Here is a 19,552-nt window from a genome sequence, read left to right as displayed (position 1 = left end):
CCGTGATCCCCTACCCGTACATATGCAGAGTGCACATTTTTGATGTCATATGTCATATGTTTGGCGGCCATATTAGATTGAAAGCCTACATTTTTTTTTTAAAAACCCTTCTCCGAAACTGCTTCACCGTTCGATGTGAAACCTGTCTTATCTGGTAAAAATGTAATACTTCAGAACAGCTGAAGGGATCTCAATCAAACGTGTTTATTTTTAGAACAGTCAACGAGGGCATCTACCCATTGTCACGGGCAGGGACTACACGGAGGCATATTGGCGACGCAGTCACATTGCTCTAGTTTTTAATTTTTTTGGACGCATTTATGGTTGTTACCGAAAATTTTCAGTTACAGATGCTTTCTGATGGTTCTGTGCTTTTTCTCGGTACATCAGCTTAGATGTCCGCCGGCACGCCAAATTTCAGCTTTTCACGTCACCCAGAAGGTACCGAACATTAATATCACTCAGTGAGTGTGTGTAGTTAGAATGAGCTTTATGTATTAGATAACACACCTGGATCCCTCTAGCAATAGATACTGAGCTGTTGTAGTGATGTGGTACAAGCAGACAGGATAGCCGCTTTAATAGGATTTTCTCCAGGTCGCTGCTTTCTGCCTGCACAACGACAAGCACATTTTCTAACTGGGTTTTTAATCCAACCCGAGAGATTTTTGAACAGAGAGACAGACAATGATAAAGAAAGAAACAAAAAGGGGGATTTTCATGTGCATTTACTATTTAAAGGCAGTTTTTGAATAAATAAGAGGATGTGAATTGCAGGTACACTGCCACGTACAGACACGTGGCTTGTGCTCATTCCTTTCTCTTACCTGTGAATAAATAGGTGTATCTGGTGTGCATTTCAAGAACTTACAGGTGAAACTAAACGAACCGTTGTCATGGTGTCAAGGCAGTAATCTGACAAAAACACCATCAGTTTAAAAAACGAAACAAATATAAAATAATGAACGATTTAAAAAAAGAATACATTTACAATCTTCATCATTTACTAGCCATTTACTAGGCTACATTCAACAAATGTAAGACATATAGTATGTCCAATATGGTCGGTACATTCATTTGTGCATTCAGTGCAGTGCTTTGTGTACATTTAGGCCTCCTGGCTCTCAACTGCCCCTGAACACTGCGTGAAGGGTCATGTTTTAATGGACCACCTCTACTGCCCCTGAAGACTGCGTGAAGGGGTGGTGTTTTAGTGAACCTCAGCTGCCCCTGAACACTGCGTGAAGGGTCATGTTTTAGTGGACCACCTCTACTGCCCCTGAAGACTGCGTGAAGGGGTGGTGTTTTAGTGGACCACCTCTACTGTCCCTGAACACTGCGTGAAGGGTCATGTTTTAGTGGACCACCTCTACTGGCCCTGAACACTGCGTGAAGGGTCATGTTTTAGTGGACCACCTCTACTGCCCCTGAACACTGCGTGAAGGGGTGGTGTTTTCGTGGACCTCCGTTGCCCCTGAACACTGCGTGAAGAGGTGGTGTTTTTGTGGACCTCAGTTGCTCCTGAACACTGTGTGAAGAGGTCATGTTTTAGTGGACTTCTGCTGCCCCTGAACACTATATTAAGAGGTTATGTTTTAGTGGACCTCTGCTGCCCCTGAACACTGCGTGAAGAGGTTGTATGTTTTAGTGGACCTCACTTGCCTCTGAACACTGAATGAAGGGGTCGTGTTTCAGTGCACCTCTACTGCCCCTGAACACTGCGTGAAGAGGTGGTGTTTTTGTGGAACTCTGTTGCCCCTGAACACTGCGTGAAGAGGTTGTGTTTTAGTGGACCTCAGTTGCCTCTGAACACTGAATGAACGGGTCGTGTTTCAGTGGACCTCTGCTGCCCCTGAATACTGCGTGAAAAGGTGGTGTTTCAGTGGACCTCTGCTGCCCCTGAACACTGCGTGAAGAGGTCATGTTTTAGTGGACCTCTGCTGCCCCTGAACACTGCGTGAAGAGATCATGTTTTTGGTGGACCTCTGCTGCCCTGAACACTGCGTGAAGAGGTCATGTTTTAGTGGACCTCTACTGCCCCTGAACACTGCGTGAAGAGGTCATGTTTTGGTGGACTTCTGCTGCCCCTGAACACTGTGTGAAGAGGTCATGTTTTAGTGGACCTCTGCTGCCCCTGAACACTGCGTGAAGAGGTCATGTTTTGGTGGACCTCTGCTGCCCCTGAACACTGTGTGAAGAGGTCATGTTTTAGTGGACCTCTGCTGCCCCTGAACACTGCGTGAAGAGGTCATGTTTTGGTGGACCTCTACTGCCCCTGAAGACTGCGTGAAGAGGTCATGTTTTAGTGGACCTCTGCTGCCCCTGAACACTGCGTGAAGAGGTCATGTTTTAGTGGACCTCTGCTGCCCCTGAACACTGCGTGAAGAGGTCATGTTTTGGTGGACCTCTACTGCCCCTGAAGACTGCGTGAAGAGGTCATGTTTTAGTGGACCTCTACTGCCCCTGAAGACTGCGTGAAGAGGTCATGTTTTAGTGGATCTTTCCTGCCCTTCGTACACTGCATGCAGACTGAAGGGGTCATGTTTTGAATGTTTAAGCCTGATTGAGCAAAACTGCTCCGACTCTCTTCTGGCACAGTTATAGATAGCCGAACCGGGTTTACGAAGCCTCTCATTTAAAAGCAATAATCGACAAAAGCTTCTGGTATCCCACATTGACACAAGGCATTTGCAAACAGGCAGAAAGCCCCTTCTTTTGTTGGAAAAAGGTGTGTCTACCTATCTGTGCTTGGATCTCTTCCTGTCTGATATTCCCTTGCAATCACATTATTATTTCCCACCCTGTGACTGGACATTCTATCCCCCTCTCTCCCTGATTGGATGATCAGGCACAATTGAGATTGAAGACTTAGGCCTACTGCTCAGAGAGGTAATAAGGTTGTGGATCCACTGTTCAGAAAGTTTCTGGGATTGAAAACTTTATGATGGATGGTTTCCTGCTGATGATTGGGATCACCTTTAAATCAGGCAGGCGGTAATCTCAAGGAATTCCTTATATATATATATATCCCTTTCCGCCCCTTCTCCCCATGCCACCCTCCCCCTTTCTCTGGCCCTTTCCGCTCTATCTCCCCTTCTCTCCATTTCTCTTACTCTCTCTCGCCCTTTCCTCTATCTCTCTCCCTCCTCCATCCCCTCCCCCCTCCTTCCCCTTCACTTCTTCTCTCTCTCTCTCTCTCTCTCTCTCTCTCTCTCTCTCTCTCTCTCTCTCTTTCTCCCTCTCCCTTTCCTTCCTCCCTCTCTCAGCCAGAAATTGAAATAAAGATGCCATAATTTGGTCAGCAGCCCAGCCACCCCCATCCCCCAACCCTCGTCCTTAAACCGCCCACCCATGTGGACGTGCCATTCGGAGAGGTTCCGGCTTGAAGGGCCAAAACCTTGATGATGTACAGTTCTCATCTGACCATTAAATCAGGCATTTATTAATCTGAAATAATTGCTCCAATCTCCCTCACACCCTCTCCCCACCCCTCTCAATCTCTTTTATTCTTCTTCCCTCTCATCTGTCCTTTTGTTCTCTAAATGCAACTGTCCCTGGGGAGGCTCCGAGTTGGTAAGTTGTTCTGTTGAGGTGTTTACCGAAAGAGGTTGGTTTGTAAACTCAGGACTTATTATAAAGCCCTGGCTGGTACCACCTTAAAGGAGGCAACTTGTGTTGACTGCTAAAGTGACGTTTTGCTCATGTTGCACGTGTTAGCTTCTCCAGCAACGCGCCCCCTAGCCAAGTAATTGGAAGAGGATCTGCAATATGTTCCAGATACAATTCAACAATCCAACCACAGTTTTATCATTGTCATATATTATCTCTCATGCCACGCCGGTTGTCCTCAGGATGGAGTGGGTGACAGACTGGAGGGTCCTGCATCCGAGCCCAATGGCTCGCCAGAATATGGGAGCCGAGGTAGAGGCGCACCATTCTTTCGGGGTTCTGGCAGTGCGTCCCTCCTGACTAAGCGGTTTATGAGCCCCTCCAGAACTCCGCGACACTGGCGCTGCAGCAGTGAGTATACAAAAGGGTCGAGGGCTGCCTTGCTGTAGGCGAGACATTTCGTAAACAGCCCCCATGGCCGAGCAACACTCACCCAAGGCAGCAATTCGAGCAGCCTGTGGGGAAAGAGCCGGACACAATTATTTCATGTGCACTTTTAGAATTGTAAAGACGTATTTGTTCGTGCACATAATTTGAGTTGCTATGTGATTTAGTTTGAGATATCTGAATTCTCTGATGTACCGTACTCTTCACAGAGTGTCGGTGTGCTGAAGCAGCTTCCTGAGCAAGGGTTATGCTCGGTAGTTTGCCATTGCATTCCCAGAAGTTGTTAGGGCAGGAATTTGGAATTTGGTCAGGGAGCCGGCGATAGCTCGTCTACGCTTTGTGAAGGACACTGTGGGGTCTTGATGTCCACCAAATAATTCTGGCAGATGGGACAACGTCCATCAGAGGGACGGCACACACATCGATGAATCATCCTCAGCGCCTGCGAAACATCAGGATGACAGTTTGGACCTGGGTCGGGATTCGAGCCCAGGCTAGACAGCTTAGAGGCGAGTGTGCCTCTTTCACCTTAGAGGCGAGTGTACCTCTAGAGTCTAGACCATCCTGCCAACCCACATTTCAGATAATTATAAGCAAAATACAATTTGTGTCCACTTCAATCTGAAGGGGTTGTGGTAAGGAATCAGCTTCTCAATTCCTGCCTGAATTGGTTGAAATACAGAAGCATGCATGGAAAACCAGAAACCCGAACCTGTGGACAGATTTTGATCTTTGACTCATGGAAAATACCAAAACGACAGCAATCCAAACTGTTTTTCTGCATCCTGACTGGGACTGTTTGAGAGCCCCTTTTTGCCAAATTCCATGTCTATAAAGGAATGTCACAATGTTTCACCTTTCACCCTTTTTGTTTCTCCTTTCACTTGAAATCAGAATGGGGGACGAAAATTGAAAAAAGGGTCTTGGTGTATTGGACCTAGGGTAGTCCCATACGATATTTGGGGTTTGGGTATATGAGACAATTGGAGCTCCAATTGCTCCAAAGAGCTCCAATTGCCATCTCCAATTGCTCCAAAGAGCTCCAATTGCCATCTCCAATTGCTCCAAAGAGCTCCAATTGCAATCCCTGCCATATTTGGGGTTAAGGTGCATTGGACCAAGGGAGCTCCATTCCAAATTTTGAGTCTGTGTGTGTGTCAAACTTGGGTATATTGGACCGCACTAGCTCGATGCCATATTTAAGGCAGATTGGCCTAGAAATGAAGGAAAGTTGTGCGATTGTAAATTTTTGGAATGAAAGAAAGAATGAGTAAAGGAAAAGCAATATCTCTTGGCTTGTAGGATGGAAGACGTAGATTATAACGATCACCAGACTTGCAAGATCTGCCAAGCGGGAAACACAAAGGCACAACCAACTGAAGATTGATTTTTTGCAAAAAAGGGGATAAGTCAGCAAATCCAACATTTCAACCACAGAGTGAATTTCATCAGGGACTCGCCATCTTGCCCAGTGTGGATTATCCCAACTACAAGCTGTTCTTTAATGCAAGTGATAATCTTTGTGACCTTCTCTAATGTACCTGCTCCAATGCCATGGATTCATGGTTTATAACTTCAAAAGCACATTTGTGATTTAACTTTTTTTCCTCTCTCCAAGAGCAAGGCTCATGGAAGAGCAAGGTTGAACTGACAGTGGGGTAGCAGGACAACAACTGTACAAAACCACCATGGGAAAAGAAGAGAGAGACAGAGAGAGAGACAGAGAGAGAGACAGAGAGAGACAGAGAGAGAGAGAGAGAGAGAGAGAGAGAGAGAGAGAGAAAGAGAAAGAGAAAGAGAAAGAGAAAGAGAAAGAGAAAGGGAAAGGGAAAGAGAAAGAGAAAGAGAAAGAAGATGTTACATGGAAGCCAGCAAATAAGAGGGTTGAAAGAAGTAGTCTTTCTCATGAAGGTTAGTGTCAATCTGCACCAGTGGACAGGTAGAGCAATAGATGAAATGAACAAAACGTTAATTGATGTATAATAACCGCTGTGGGAAGCAAGAGGAAGTTTCCGTTTCGGGCGATAACCCTTCGTCGGAGCCAAAGAGAAAGAAGGGTTAGAGGTGAGGAAAGAATTAAGGTAGAAGCAAGAAGGGACATAGGATGGGATTGCTTCATTGGTGGGTGTGTCTGGGTGGGGTCAGGGAGCACGTGAGAAAGGAAGGGGGGGGGGTGGGGGGGGGGTCTTGGCAGAGAGAGTGAGATAAATGGGCTTAAGCTCAAGGGGATTGCAGAGACTGGGATAAAAGTGAAAATGATCAGGAAAAGAGTGACAGAAGGACATTAGATGAAACTAAAAGTGACAGGACTAGACTCATTGATTAGAGAAACTAATAAGAGTGGAGCAAATAAAAATAATAATATCAATAATAATGAAAATTGTAAAATATAAAAATATTAAACCCATTTTTACCCTCCCGGAGGGGAGGGTATTGCATTTAAGTCCATTTGTTTGTCTGTTTGTTTGTCCGCACAGAATAAATATGATTTTCTCTGCAACCGTTGGTCCGATTGACAGGAAATTTTCATCGTAGGTGCAACTCCACCTGTATAATTTTTTATCATAAGTATGACGTCATAGGTCACGTGTTATGGCATCTTGGAAAAACCGTAACACTTTGTATCTCTATATCTCCGAAAGCACTGCATAGAAGAAATTGAGACATGGCTCATTGTAAAGAACTCTCCATGGCGAATAAAATATGTTAATGATGATGTCATAGGTGCCTCCATTATGACGTCATAATTCGACAAGTACAAAACTTTATCGATCAAGATGAAATGAGCGTCATCTAGGGATAAATTGGTGGAGAAAAATAATAATGATGATGTCATCAGTCATGTGGTTCGGTCGCCATCTTGGAAAAACCGGAAAAAAAAAGCACCTCTATATCTCTGAAAGTGCAGCAGAGAAAAAATTGAGACATGGCTCATTGTAAAGAACTCTCCATGGGGAATAACACATGTTAATGATGATGTCATAGGTGCCTCCATTATGACATCATAATTTCGTTCAGGCCGAACATATCGTCAAACTTGTCATATATCACAATCGCCATGCTCTACCTTCACGTTTTTCATTGAGTGTGAAACACAAACAAACCGATTGTTAAAATGGCCATCAAATATCGAAAGCATAGACGTTACGAATCTTCCAACGACACAGTTCTTACAGACCCGGCAGGAAGGGTCATGTTATTTACCCAACGCTTGTGGGGTATATAGATTACAGTAGATCTTCGCTCAGTTCTGTAAGTAAAGCTTACCTCATGGATGTCTGGATTCCTCCATATTTCTTTGTTTAATGTTTTTTTTTTTTTTTTTTTGTTTTTTTTTGTTTGTTTGTATACAAGATCGAGGCTCGTGAAAGAGCGAACATTAATCACACAGAAAGACAAACCGACACATAAAACATATAACATAGGGAGCGGTAGACAAGATGGGGAGAGAGGGGGAAGGACACAAACACAACATTTGAGAGCAGGGACCGAGAGACATGGAGACATCGAGAGATCTGAGAGAGGGCGAGGGATTTGGGGGGGGGGGGGGGGGTGTGGGAAGGGGGCAGTGGGAGAGGTATAAAACATATGGACACTGCCAGGACTTCCAGGAAAAAAGTTGGAATTTCAAACAAGGTGGATCTGGGGTGAACTAGCGGGGGTAGAAAAGATCAAGGTTTTGGATGGGGGAAGAAAGGAGATGGTGGTGAACAGCTGTTTTAAAGACCTGGAGGGAGGAGTGGGATTGAAGGGAGTGAGGGAGTTTGTTCCAGAGGCGGGAGAAAAGAGGAATGAAAGAGTGAAGGTGAGCGGAGAGCCGAGATTTCGGCAGTTTAACCATCAGAGGGTTGCTGGCAGATCTTGTGCGACCTGTAGGAATATTTGGGGGACAGAGCACAGAGAGAGCTGGGGGTGCAAGGCCGGAGAGGAGTCGGTAGAAGACAGAAAGACCACCTACCTGCCTGCGGTGAGTGAGTGAAAGGCCCTCAGAGATAGCTTCATCGCGGGAGATTCCAATAATTCTGAAAGCTTTGGTTTCAACAGCGTGAAGCCGAGCTAGGTGTGAGGCAGGAGCACCGGCCCATAGGGGAGAACAGTATTCCATTGAGCTGCGGATGAAAGCCTTGTATGTGGTGAGGAGCTCAGGTGTGCCGAGGAAGGACTTCGCACGACGGAGGATGCCCAGTCGGCGACTGGCTTTGGAGGCCAGCTTGGAAATGTGGTTTTCCCAAGAAAGATCATGGCAGATAGTGAGACCCAAAATCTTGAGCGACAGAACTTCTTGGAGAGGATTGTTGAGAAAGTAGATGGGAGGGTTGTCCAGTCGATCTTTTCGGAGAGACATAGTAAGAGTGTGAGATTTGTCAGGATTGAAAGACATGTTCCACTTGTTTGACCAGTCTGTGATTTTGTCCAGGTCTTCAGAGAGTGAGGAGGCAGCAGACTGCCGATCTGAGGGAAGAGGAATGGAGCGGCAGAGAGTGGAGTCATCAGCAAAGAGATAGAGAGGATTTTCGAGAGAGTCAGAGAGATCATTGATGAAGACCAGAAAAAGCACGGGGCCCAGAACACTGCCTTGGGGAACTCCAGCCTGGACAGGAAGAGGAGATGAGAGAAACCCATTCAGGGCCACACGTTGACGACGACTAGAGAGGAAGTCCGCCAGCCATGCGTGGAGATTTCCATGGATACCAAAGGAGGAGAGTTTGGTGAGCAGAGCGGGGTGCCAGACCGTGTCGAAGGCACGTGATATGTCGAGGGAGACAGCTCTAATTTCCTGTTTGGCATTGAGGACCTCCATCCATTGTTGAGACAGCAGAAGCAGCATGTCCAGAGTAGAGTGACCTGGTCTGAAACCAAATTGATGATCAGAGATCAAGCCATTGGAGAAGAGGAAAGATTTCATATCAGAAGCAATGATGGATTCCATGACTTTGCTGATAATTGGGAGAAGGCTGATTGGTCTGTAGTTGCTAGGATCTGTTTTTGCACCTTTTTTGTGCAAGCGGTGATGTTGGCTGATTTCCAAGCAGATGGCAGTTGACCTTGAGCAAAAGAGAGGGTGAAGAGAACAGAGAGAGGGTGAGATAGAGCAGCAGAGCAGGATTTTAGGACCCGTGGGCTGATGCCGTCGGGTCCAGTTGCAGAATCAGAGTCGAGGGTTGACAGAAACTTTTCCACCTTGTCAGGAGGAAAGGACACGGAGTCCAGGAGCAGCAGGGTACGACTGGGTATGGTGGGTACAGAGAGGGATGGGTTTGGGACACAAGATTTAGAGGCAAACACAGAGTTGAGGCATTCAGCTTTTTCACGTGCGGAGTCAGCTGTGTAGCCGTTTGAGGTAAGGGAGGGGATGGAGGGGGAACAAACACCAGAAACGGATTTGACCAGACGCCACCAGGATTTGGAAGAGGGAGACAGATAAGAGAGTTCGGTCTTGAGAACGGAGAGATATTGTTTCCTGGCTCTCCTGAGGGTGGACACACACTTGTTTCGGGCTTTGTGAAAGGAAATGAGATTTCCTTCCGTTGGATTTGCTTTCCAGGAGACGAAGGCAAGTTGTTTCTGGGCAACAGCCTCACCACAAGATTCCGTGTACCATGGACGGGAGGAAGGGTATGACAACTGAAGACGAGATGGGATAAATCTGTGCATGAGAGAGAGCAATTTACTTTGGAAGAATTCCCAGGATGAGTTGATGTCAGAGGTGGTAGAGATGGGAGACCAGTCCAGATGATTGATGGCTGCTTGAAGACCGTGCCAGTTGGCCTGAGTGAAATGCCAGACTCGTCTACGCTGAGCAGGCTCCCTGAGGATGGTCAGAGAGATGTCCACTTTAACAAGGACATGATCAGATGATCCGATCGGAGCAGAAGAAGAGCAGCAGACATTTTCAGGGAAGTTAGTCATAACCAAGTCCAGAAGAGAAGATGTTCCGTTGACTGAGATCCGGGTCGGGAAATTGACAGATTGTGTCAGTCCCAGTGAGTCGCAGAAGTCCTTTGCTGAGGAGCCATGGCTGGTGAGAGAGGTACCCACACCCAGCCAACTGGCATGATGACAGTTGAAATCACCACATATGAGGAAGAGAGAGTTGGGATGAGTAGATAGAAGTTGGTCCATATCATCAGACAGCGAGATGTAGATGGAGTCATCACTGTTTGGTGGACGGTACAACACACATATGAACAAGAGGTGGGAGCGAAGGGGAAGCCGTAGCCAGAGGTATTCCTGGGGGTGAGGTGGAGAGAGTGCAGTGCAGGGCGAGTGAGGAAGAGAGTTTTTGATAAAGATAGCAACCCCGCCTCCAGGACGAGGCTCAGGTCTATCATACCGGAGGAGGGAGTAGCCCGGGAGAGATACTATGGAATCAGAGACATCATAAAGGAGGAAAGTTTCTGTTAAGCAGATCACGTCTGGTTTGACAGAAGCAACCTGTATGGAGAGATCAGTTAAGTTTGAACGAAGGCCCCGGATGTTTGAGGTCCATACCGTTAATGAAGAGGAAGGGGGAGCATCAGATACAGAACAGGGGGGAGGAGCGGTAGGGTAAGATGTGGAAGAGGTATGTTTGTTACATACCTCTTCATAATGTTCAGAAATGTTATAAACAGCATTAACGACTGTTTAAAAAGCTAATCATATGTGTTTGTGGTTTATAATCTTTTACAAGCCCGGCTACGCCGCTGTTCGATTCCCGTCTTGTTTTTAATTGTTATTAAAAAAAAAAAAATTGGATTAAAATGGTACGAGCTGCTTCCTTTTTTGACGTTCAGCATTTAAAAGGATATAGCATGAACAATGCTGGAAAGGCAATGGCAAACCACCCATGATAAACCTTGCCAAGAAACTGCTTTGGAGGCATTAAGCTCTCAAAAAGTGTATGGTACATCAAAATCAATGAATAATGTGAGTATGCCAATAAAGTACATTCTATTAGGAACATGTTTTTATCTGTATTGTATGTATTCTTAGAATGCGCGTAGGTTTATACAGTAAGTACGATTGGAATGTGAGTACTTCTATAAAATACATATGATTGGAATGTGAATCAATACAATAATACCGAAAAAGTCTGTTTGTGTGTATGAACACACAAACATAAATATGAAGCCGTATGAACATAAATCTACGTCATCAATACACCGCACAAATACAACAGCTTATAAACACCACACAACATGTCCTGGCGAGGGTCTGCAATCTCTGATTGCTCTTTCTAGTGTGTTTTGTTTTTCATTGCCAGACCACGTGACCGATCAAAAATACATTTCATATTCAAGTTTCTATTTGTTGTCTGGACTATCGATGACTCAAAATATGTTTCGTGTTAATTGGACTTTTTTTTTTTTTTTTTACCTCAACGTGGCTGGTAAACCGCTTCACCGATGACGTCGTCTTTAAAAATCCTTTTGTACCATGGGTAGATGATCGTAACCTGATAATATTGAATCGATAGCATTTGCGGTTTCGGATAAGAAGCTTTTTGAAGTTTTCGCTTTTATATGTTTATATATATTTTATATCTTTTTATATATTTTGTTTGTCTGGTTGATTTGTTTGTGAAATAAATGTTAGCTCTTTCACGAGCCTCGATTCAGTATACAAAAAAAAAAAAAAAAAAAAATCCAAGCTGGTTGCCATGGTGATTGCAAAATCAAAATTCCGAAAAAAGTTGGCATTAACTTCCCTTCGTCCCAACATTCCTGCGAAGTTTCAACTTAATTGGAGCAACAGTTCTGGAGAAATAGCTTTTTTTTTAGGTTATATCAACATGAAGTACTCCAAGATGACGTCACCTATGACATCATCATTTTTTGTTTTATTTTTCATTGCGAGACCATGTGAGTGATCAAAACGAAATTTCATATTCAAGTTCTTATTGATGCGAGATGCCGCAAAAAATGTTTCGTGTTCATCGGAGAAATTGTTTTTTTTTACCTCAACGTAGCCCGCCAAGGCGCTTCACCGATGACGTCATCTTGAAGAACGTTTTTGCACAATGGGTAAATTATCATCACCTGATAAGAATCAAATCAATAGCATTTGCGCTTTCGGAGAAGAAGATTTTCTTTTAAGTTTTTGCTTAAATCCAAGCTGGTTGCCATAGTGATTGCAAAATCAAAATTCCGAACAAAGATGGCATCAACTCCCATTGGCCCCAACATTCCTGTGAGGTTTAAACTTAATCGGAGCAACAGTGACGACGCTACAGCTTCCACAAAATTCGGCGGAAAGAATAATAATAAGTCTAATAACAATAGGAGACCAAGTCTTTTATATTCTTGGTCCCCTAAATATATACTGTATATAATATATTTAAAAAATATATATATATACACAGTCACGTGAAAAAGTAAGTACACCAAATGTAAAGTTTCGACTTTTTCAACATATTTCAACGTACAGCTATTTGATCTTCATTTCAACAATATTGAAAGATAAAGGTGATATTGTGGCGGACACAAAAGCCCACTGGCGTGGTGACATCATTCCACGCACCAAGTGGGCGGTGGCCACGCCCGAGGGGTAGGCGTGGCCTCAGGATATACACCGGGCGACCAGCCCGGAAGAGTTCAGTGTTACAGTGTAGTCTTACAATAAAGACGTTCATATGTTACCGCTTGTCCGCTTCCTCCTTGCTCACAAGCAGCGCGCGTAACGCCGCGCTTTACTGGTGACCCTCGACGTTGGATCTGCCGTAGCGATCCTTCCGAACACGACGCCATTGCAATGGCCAACGACAAGTCAATGGCGATTAAACTTCCCGAATTTTGGGAGGCCCAGGCCGAGGTCTGGTTCGTTCAAGCCGAAGCCCAATTTCAGCTTCGGCGCCTCACCAACGACGACCTGCGCTACTGCCATGTCGTTGCCTCCCTCGGGCCCGGCACGGCCGCTCGAGTTGTGTCCGTCCTTCGCCACCCACCGGACGGCCACAAGTACGAGGCACTCAAGCGGCTACTCCTAGCCACGTTCAGCCTCACGGACGACGCACGGGCCGACCGCCTCCTGGATCTCCCCGAGCTCGGTGAGACGTGCCCGTCGGTCCGAATGGACCATATGCTGTCACTGTTGGGCGACGAAGCCCCCGGTTCGCTATTCCGGGCGCTTTTCCATCGCCAACTTCCAGCGCAGGTTCGCCTCGCGTTGGCCGGGACCGGGCTAACGGAACCCCGAGCATTGGCGGCCGAGGCGGACAAGTACTTCGCCGCTTCGGACACGCGGGCGAGCGTTGGCGTGGCCGTCACGGCCTTCGACGCTGCTGTTCCACAGCATCATCTTCTACAGCACGCTGAGTTTCAGCAGCATGCTGATACGCACCTCGTGAACGCCGCCACGCCCCGCCCACCGCCGCGGCGAAAACCGCCACCGCGGGGAAACCCGTCGACTCCACCGGCCTGGCGGAGCCAGCCGCGCTCCTCCAGCTCCACCACCTGGTGCTGGTTCCACGCCAAGTTCGGCCACGAACCTCGGCGGTGTCATCCGCCGTGCTCCTTCAACGGGTCGGGAAACGCCCGGGCCGGCGCTCAATTGTGGCGATGAGCGCCGGCCGTTCGAGCAGCCTGCTGTTCATAACGGACACCTTCTCCGGGCGCCGTTACCTGTGCGACATGGGAGCACAGGTGAGTGTCATTCCCGCCGGCACGTCAGACAAGCACGCCGCGGGTGGGGGCCCCGCGCTGCTTGCCGCGAACGGGACGCCCATCCGTACGTACGGAAAACGCTGCCTCTCTCTGCGGTTTGGAGGGCAGGTTTTCCGATGGACGTTCGTCACCGCCGACGTGCCCATGGCACTGCTTGGCGCGGACTTCCTGTGCGCTAATGGGCTCCTGGTCGACGTCAAGCGCAGATGGCTTGTCCAGGCCGAGACGTTCAGCTCGCTCGCATGTGCGTTGCCCAGCTCAACGAGCGGCTTGCCAAGCGGCTTGCCGAACGATTCGGTTCCGGCCACGTTGGTCTGTACGCTTCCGGCAGCGGACGCATTCACCCGCCTCCTCGCCGGCTTCCCGGCCCTCACGCGGCCCACCTTCTCGGCGGGGGCCGTCAAGCACGGGGTGGCCCATCACATCCCCACCGTCGGGCCACCGGTCTACGCCCGGGCACGCCGCCTCGAGCCGACGAAGCTGGCGGTGGCAAAAGCGGTGTTCGCTACCCTGGAGCGACTCGGCATCGTTCGGCGCTCAGAGAGCGCTTGGGCGTCGCCGCTGCACATCGTGCCGAAGCCCGGCGGGGGATGGCGACCGTGCGGGGACTATCGCCGTCTCAATGACGCCACGACTCCCGACCGCTACCCCGTCCCCCACATTCAGGACTTTTCCGCCCGTTTGGCGGGCAGGTCCTTCTTCTCGAAGGTGGACCTCATACGCGGCTACCATGAGGTCCCCGTCAGGCCGGAGGACGTCCCGAAGACGGCGGTCATCACGCCATTCGGACTCTTCGAGTTCCTGCGCATGCCCTTCGGTCTGAAGAATGCGGCTCAGGCGTTCCAGCGACTGATGGACAGCGTCCTGCGCGACTTGGATTTTGTCTACGTCTACCTGGACGATATCCTCGTCGCCAGCGCGTCCCGCGAAGAGCACCTACGCCACCTCCGCACGCTCTTCGAACGCCTGGGCCAGCATGGCCTGATTGTGAACCCCGCAAAGTGCCGGTTCGGCGCCGCCACAATCGATTTTCTGGGGCACCGTGTCACCAGGCACGGAGCCGTCCCCCTGCCGGCCAAGGTGGAGGCGGTGAAGGGGTTTCCGCGCCCCCGCATGATCAGAGGGCTGCAGGAGTTCCTGGGCATGGTGAACTTTTACCATCGGTTCCTGCCCCGTATCGCCCAGCTCCTGCGCCCCCTGCACGAAGCTCTCCGAGGTAAGCCGGGCAAAGGCGACGTTACCTGGACCGAGCAGATGGACACGGCGTTCACGGGCGCGAAGCTTGCCTTGGCTAACGCCACCATGCTCGCGCACCCGGCGCCCGATGCACCGATCGCCCTCACCACCGATGCCTCGGACTACGCGGTGGGCGCGGTGCACGAGCAATGGGTGCATGGAGCTTGGCAACCGCTGGCGTTCTTTAGCCGGCAGCTTCGCCCGCCCGAACGCCGTTACAGTACCTTCGACCGCGAGTTGCTCGGACTTCACTTGGCGGTCAGGCACTTCCGCCATCTGCTCGAGGGCCGGGCGTTCACTGCCTTCGTCGACCACAAGCCGCTGATCTTCGCGATGGGCAAGGTCACCGAGCCGTGGTCGGCCCGGCAGCAGCGTCACCTCTCGGCCGTGTCCGAGTACACGACGGACATCCAGCACGTCGCGGGGAAGGACAACCCGGTGGCGGATTGCCTTTCCCGGGCCGTCGCCCACGCAGTCCACCTCGGCATCGACTATGCCCGGATGGCAGCGGACCAGGCCGCTGACCCCGACATCCAGGCCTTGCGGACCGCCGTCACGGGCCTCCGCGTCACCGAGGTGCCGTTCGACGGCACGGGCGCGGCCCTCTTGTGCGACGTCTCCCTCGGGCGTCCTCGCCCCATTGTGCCCGCGGGCTGGCAGCGCCAGGTGTTTGACGCCATCCACGGCCTGTCCCACCCGGGCGCGAGGGCCTCCCAAAGGCTGATCGCCGACAAGTTCGTCTGGCATGGCCTCCGGAAGGCCGTCCGCGGCTGGGCCAGGACATGCCTCGCGTGCCAGCGCGCCAAGGTGCACCGGCACACCCAGGCCCCGTTGGCCCCGTTCACGGTGCCGGAACGCCGGTTTGACCACGTCCACGTGGACCTGGTGGGACCTCTGCCCCCCTCGCGGGGTTTCACCCACGTCCTCACCATGGTGGACCGCACCACCCGGTGGCCGGAGGCCGTGCCCTTGGCGTCGACAACGGCGGCCGATGTCGCGCAGGCTTTCATCGCCACCTGGGTCGCCCGGTTCGGCGCCCCCTCAGACATCTCATCCGACCGCGGCCCCCAGTTCACCTCAGAGCTCTGGGGGGCGGTTGCGCAGGGGCTCGGGGTCCGGCTGCACCGAACCACGGCCTACCACCCCCAGGCTAACGGCCTGTGTGAGCGATTTCACCGCTCATTGAAGGCCGCGCTCCGGGCCACCCTCCGCGACGGCGGCTGGGTCGACAGGCTCCCCTGGGTCCTGCTGGGCCTCCGGACGGCGCCCAAGGAGGACCTGCGCGCATCCGCGGCGGAGTTGGTCTTCGGGCAACCGCTGCGGGTGCCGGGCGAGTTCCTCCCCGACTCCACGGCACCATGGTCCGCGGCACAGCAGCGCTCCGCTCTGCAAGAGACCGCCCAGAGGTTCGCCCCGGTGCCAACGGCATGCCACGGGCACCCACCGACGCACGTCGCCCCGGAGCTTCGCACGGCGGAGTACGTCTTCGTCCGCCACGATGCCCATCGGACACCACTGCGGCCCCCGTACGACGGGCCTTTCCGCGTGCTGGAGACCGGGGCGAAGCACTTCACCCTGGACATCGGCGGTACTCCTGACCGCGTTTCGGTAGACCGCCTCAAGCCGGCCCACCTCGACGTGGACCATCCACCGCCAGTGGCCCGACCCCCACGTCGGGGCCGCCCTCCTGCGGGCGGACCCCCGGCACCGCCCAGCCCCGCCGCCACGGCGCCCCCCGGTCCTGCACCCATCCCAGGGGCAGCCAGGGGCATCCCACCTGGTATCCCTGCACCCCAGACGCCGCCGATCGCCAGGGGGCGCTTCGGCCGGGTCATTCGTCTGCCCCGCAAACTGGCCCTCCAGGTGCGCGGGAATTCTGGGGGGGCGCGTGTGGCGGACACAAAAGCCCACTGGCGTGGTGACATCATTCCACGCACCAAGTGGGCGGTGGCCACGCCCGAGGGGTAGGCGTGGCCTCAGGATATACACCGGGCGACCAGCCCGGAAGAGTTCAGTGTTACAGTGTAGTCTTACAATAAAGACGTTCATATGTTACCGCTTGTCCGCTTCCTCCTTGCTCACAAGCAGCGCGCGTAACGCCGCGCTTTAATATTATATAACAAATATCATGAAACATTTACATTTTGTAGTCCATTGTATAATTTAAATAAACACAAATGCAAATTTCGCATGTGGAAAAAGTAAGTACACACTTGGCTCTAACAGGTGGTATTGCCCCCTTTGGCAGAAACAACCTCAAGGAGGCGTTTCTTATAACTGTCTACCAGTCTCTGACATCGACTGGGAGAAATTTTTGTCCACTCCTCCATGCAGAATTCTTTCAGCTGTGCGATGTTTGAGGGGTTTCTTGCATGCACAGCTCGTCTCAAATCCTCCCACAACATCTCGATGGGATTTAGATCTGGGCTTTGACTTGGCCATTCCAGAACCCTATATTTCTTTCTTTTCAGCCATTCCTTGGTGGATTTACTGGTATGTTTAGGGTCATTGTCATGTTGCAAGGTCCACCCCCGGTTGAGCTTCAACTTTCCGACAGATGGCCTCACATTATCCTCAAGCACCCTCTGGTACAATGAAGAATTCATAGTGGATTCTATGATGGTGAGCTGCCCAGGCCCTGATGCAGCAAAGCTGCCCCAAACCATAATATTTCCACCACCATGCTTTAGAGTTGGTATCAGGTTCTTGTGGTCAAATCTTGTCTACCCCAAAAACCTTGTTTGAAATTCCAACTTCTTTCCTGGAAGTCCTGGCAGTGTCCATATGTTTTATACCTCTCCCACCGCCCCCTTCCCACGCCCCCCCCCCCCCCAAAGCCCTCGCCCTCTCTCAGATCTCTCGATGTCTCCATGTCTCTCGGTCCCTGCTCTCAAATGTTGTGTTTGTGTCCTTCCCCCTCTCTCCCCATCTTGTCTACCGCTCCCGATGTTATATGTTTTATGTGTCGGTTTGTCTTTCTGTGTGATTAATGTTCGCTCTTTCACGAGCCTCGATCTTGTATACAAAAAAAAAACAAAAAAAAAAAAAAAATGCTGTCTTTGGTTTTTGCCAAACATGTCTTCTGGTACTGTGGCCAAATAGCTCTACCTTTGACTCATCTGTCCAGAGCACATTGTTCCCGAAGTGCTGGTCTTTGCCTGGGTGTTCATTGGCAAACTTTAGTCTTGCCCTGATGTTCTTTCTGGACAGCAAAGGATTCCTCCTGGCACACCTCCCATGTAGATCAAATTTGTGCAGCTTCTTTCTCATGGTAGACTCATGCACTTTGACATCAACAGTGGCAAGAGCTACCTGTAGGTCCCGTGATGACATTCTGGGGTTCTTAGAGACTTATTTCAGCATCTTGCGGTCTGCTCTCAGGCTGAACTTGCTGGGGCGGCCTGGCCTGAACAAGTTGGCAGGTGTTTGGAATGTTCTCCACTTGTAGATGATCTTCTGGACAGTGGAATGATTGATTTCAAATTGTTTGGAGATCTTTTTAAATCCCTTCCCAGACCCGTAGGCATCTATAACCTTCTTTCTGAAGGCCTCAGAGAGCTCTTTTGATCTCGGCATGGTGACGCCACACACTTCAACAACAAACAGCAAACCAAACGAAATGTCTGAGGTTTAAATAAGACAGGTTCCTCCAAGACCCTCTCTAACGATGTTCTAATCATTTGCACCTGTGCTGGTGTACCTGATTCTAATTTTAGGTATTTGAAGTAGTGATAAATGTAGGGGTGTACTTACTTTTTCCACATGCGAAATTTGCATTTATGTTTGTTTAAATTATACAATGGACAACAAAATGTAAATGTTTCATGATATTTGTTATATTATATCATCTTTATCTGTCAATATTGTTGAAATGAGGATCAAATAGCTGTATGTTGAAATATGTTGAAAAAGTCAAAACTTTACATGGGGTGTACTTACTTTTTCACATGACTGTACATATATATATAAGAATAGTGATGTGGAGAATGTTATTAGGGGGTAACAGGTGTAACATCGACGAGTTATATCATTAATACATGTTCAGCATAAGTGTGATTTATTTGTGAAAACGATAGAACACGTGTCAAAGTTTGTTTAGGAGCTAATAACCATGACCCCTCCGCACTGTAATATGTCTTCAAGCTTCCCCACCATTCCCGGTCATTAATCTTTCAAATCATTCCCTAAATAATCTGTGTTTCTTTGAAGGGAACTGCATTCCCACCAGATTTCAAACCGCAGCAACAACCCTGTCACCCCCAAAACCCGCAAATCCCTCTCCCCCATGTTGTGGACATGGTAAACCCGGAGAGAGACGGGAGACGATGACGCCAGACTAGCCTGTGTGTACTGTGAGGCTAAGGGGCCCAGCAGCGCCGCCGCCAGACATGTCTCTCTTTCCCGCCAAAAAACCTCGCTATCCAGGCCAGCACCATCCCCATGCAGGTCATGTGACCTCACCCTGTTTAAATCCTCATGGTCCGAATGATTTGAGTTAACGCGTAAGCCATCACGATATCATGGGCGCGTGGGTTTATAGTGTACCAGTGAGTGGGGCATGCTTGCAGACTGCAAGCAACTACTACGTGCAGACATAATAAATATAACCTTTCTAT

General features: G+C 49.7%; 1 protein-coding gene across 1 annotated transcript in view; it reads right to left on the bottom strand.

Moving 5' to 3' along the window:
- Positions 1–3,335: 3,335 nt before the first annotated feature.
- LOC137424057 (G-protein coupled receptor 26) overlaps positions 3,336–19,552 on the bottom strand; it is a 67,234-nt gene continuing 51,017 nt past the window's right edge. The window contains exon 3 of the mRNA XM_068111527.2: positions 3,336–4,124. Within this exon, the coding sequence (XP_067967628.1) occupies positions 3,848–4,124 (277 nt within the window). The 3' untranslated portion in view covers positions 3,336–3,847. The remainder of the gene's footprint in view (positions 4,125–19,552) is intronic.

This window comes from Myxine glutinosa, chromosome 3 (genome assembly GCF_964187855.1).
Source record: "Myxine glutinosa chromosome 3, kmMyxGlut1.1, whole genome shotgun sequence".
NCBI classification, from domain to species: domain Eukaryota; kingdom Metazoa; phylum Chordata; class Myxini; order Myxiniformes; family Myxinidae; genus Myxine; species Myxine glutinosa.
This window is presented reverse-complemented; position numbering and strand designations above follow the sequence as displayed.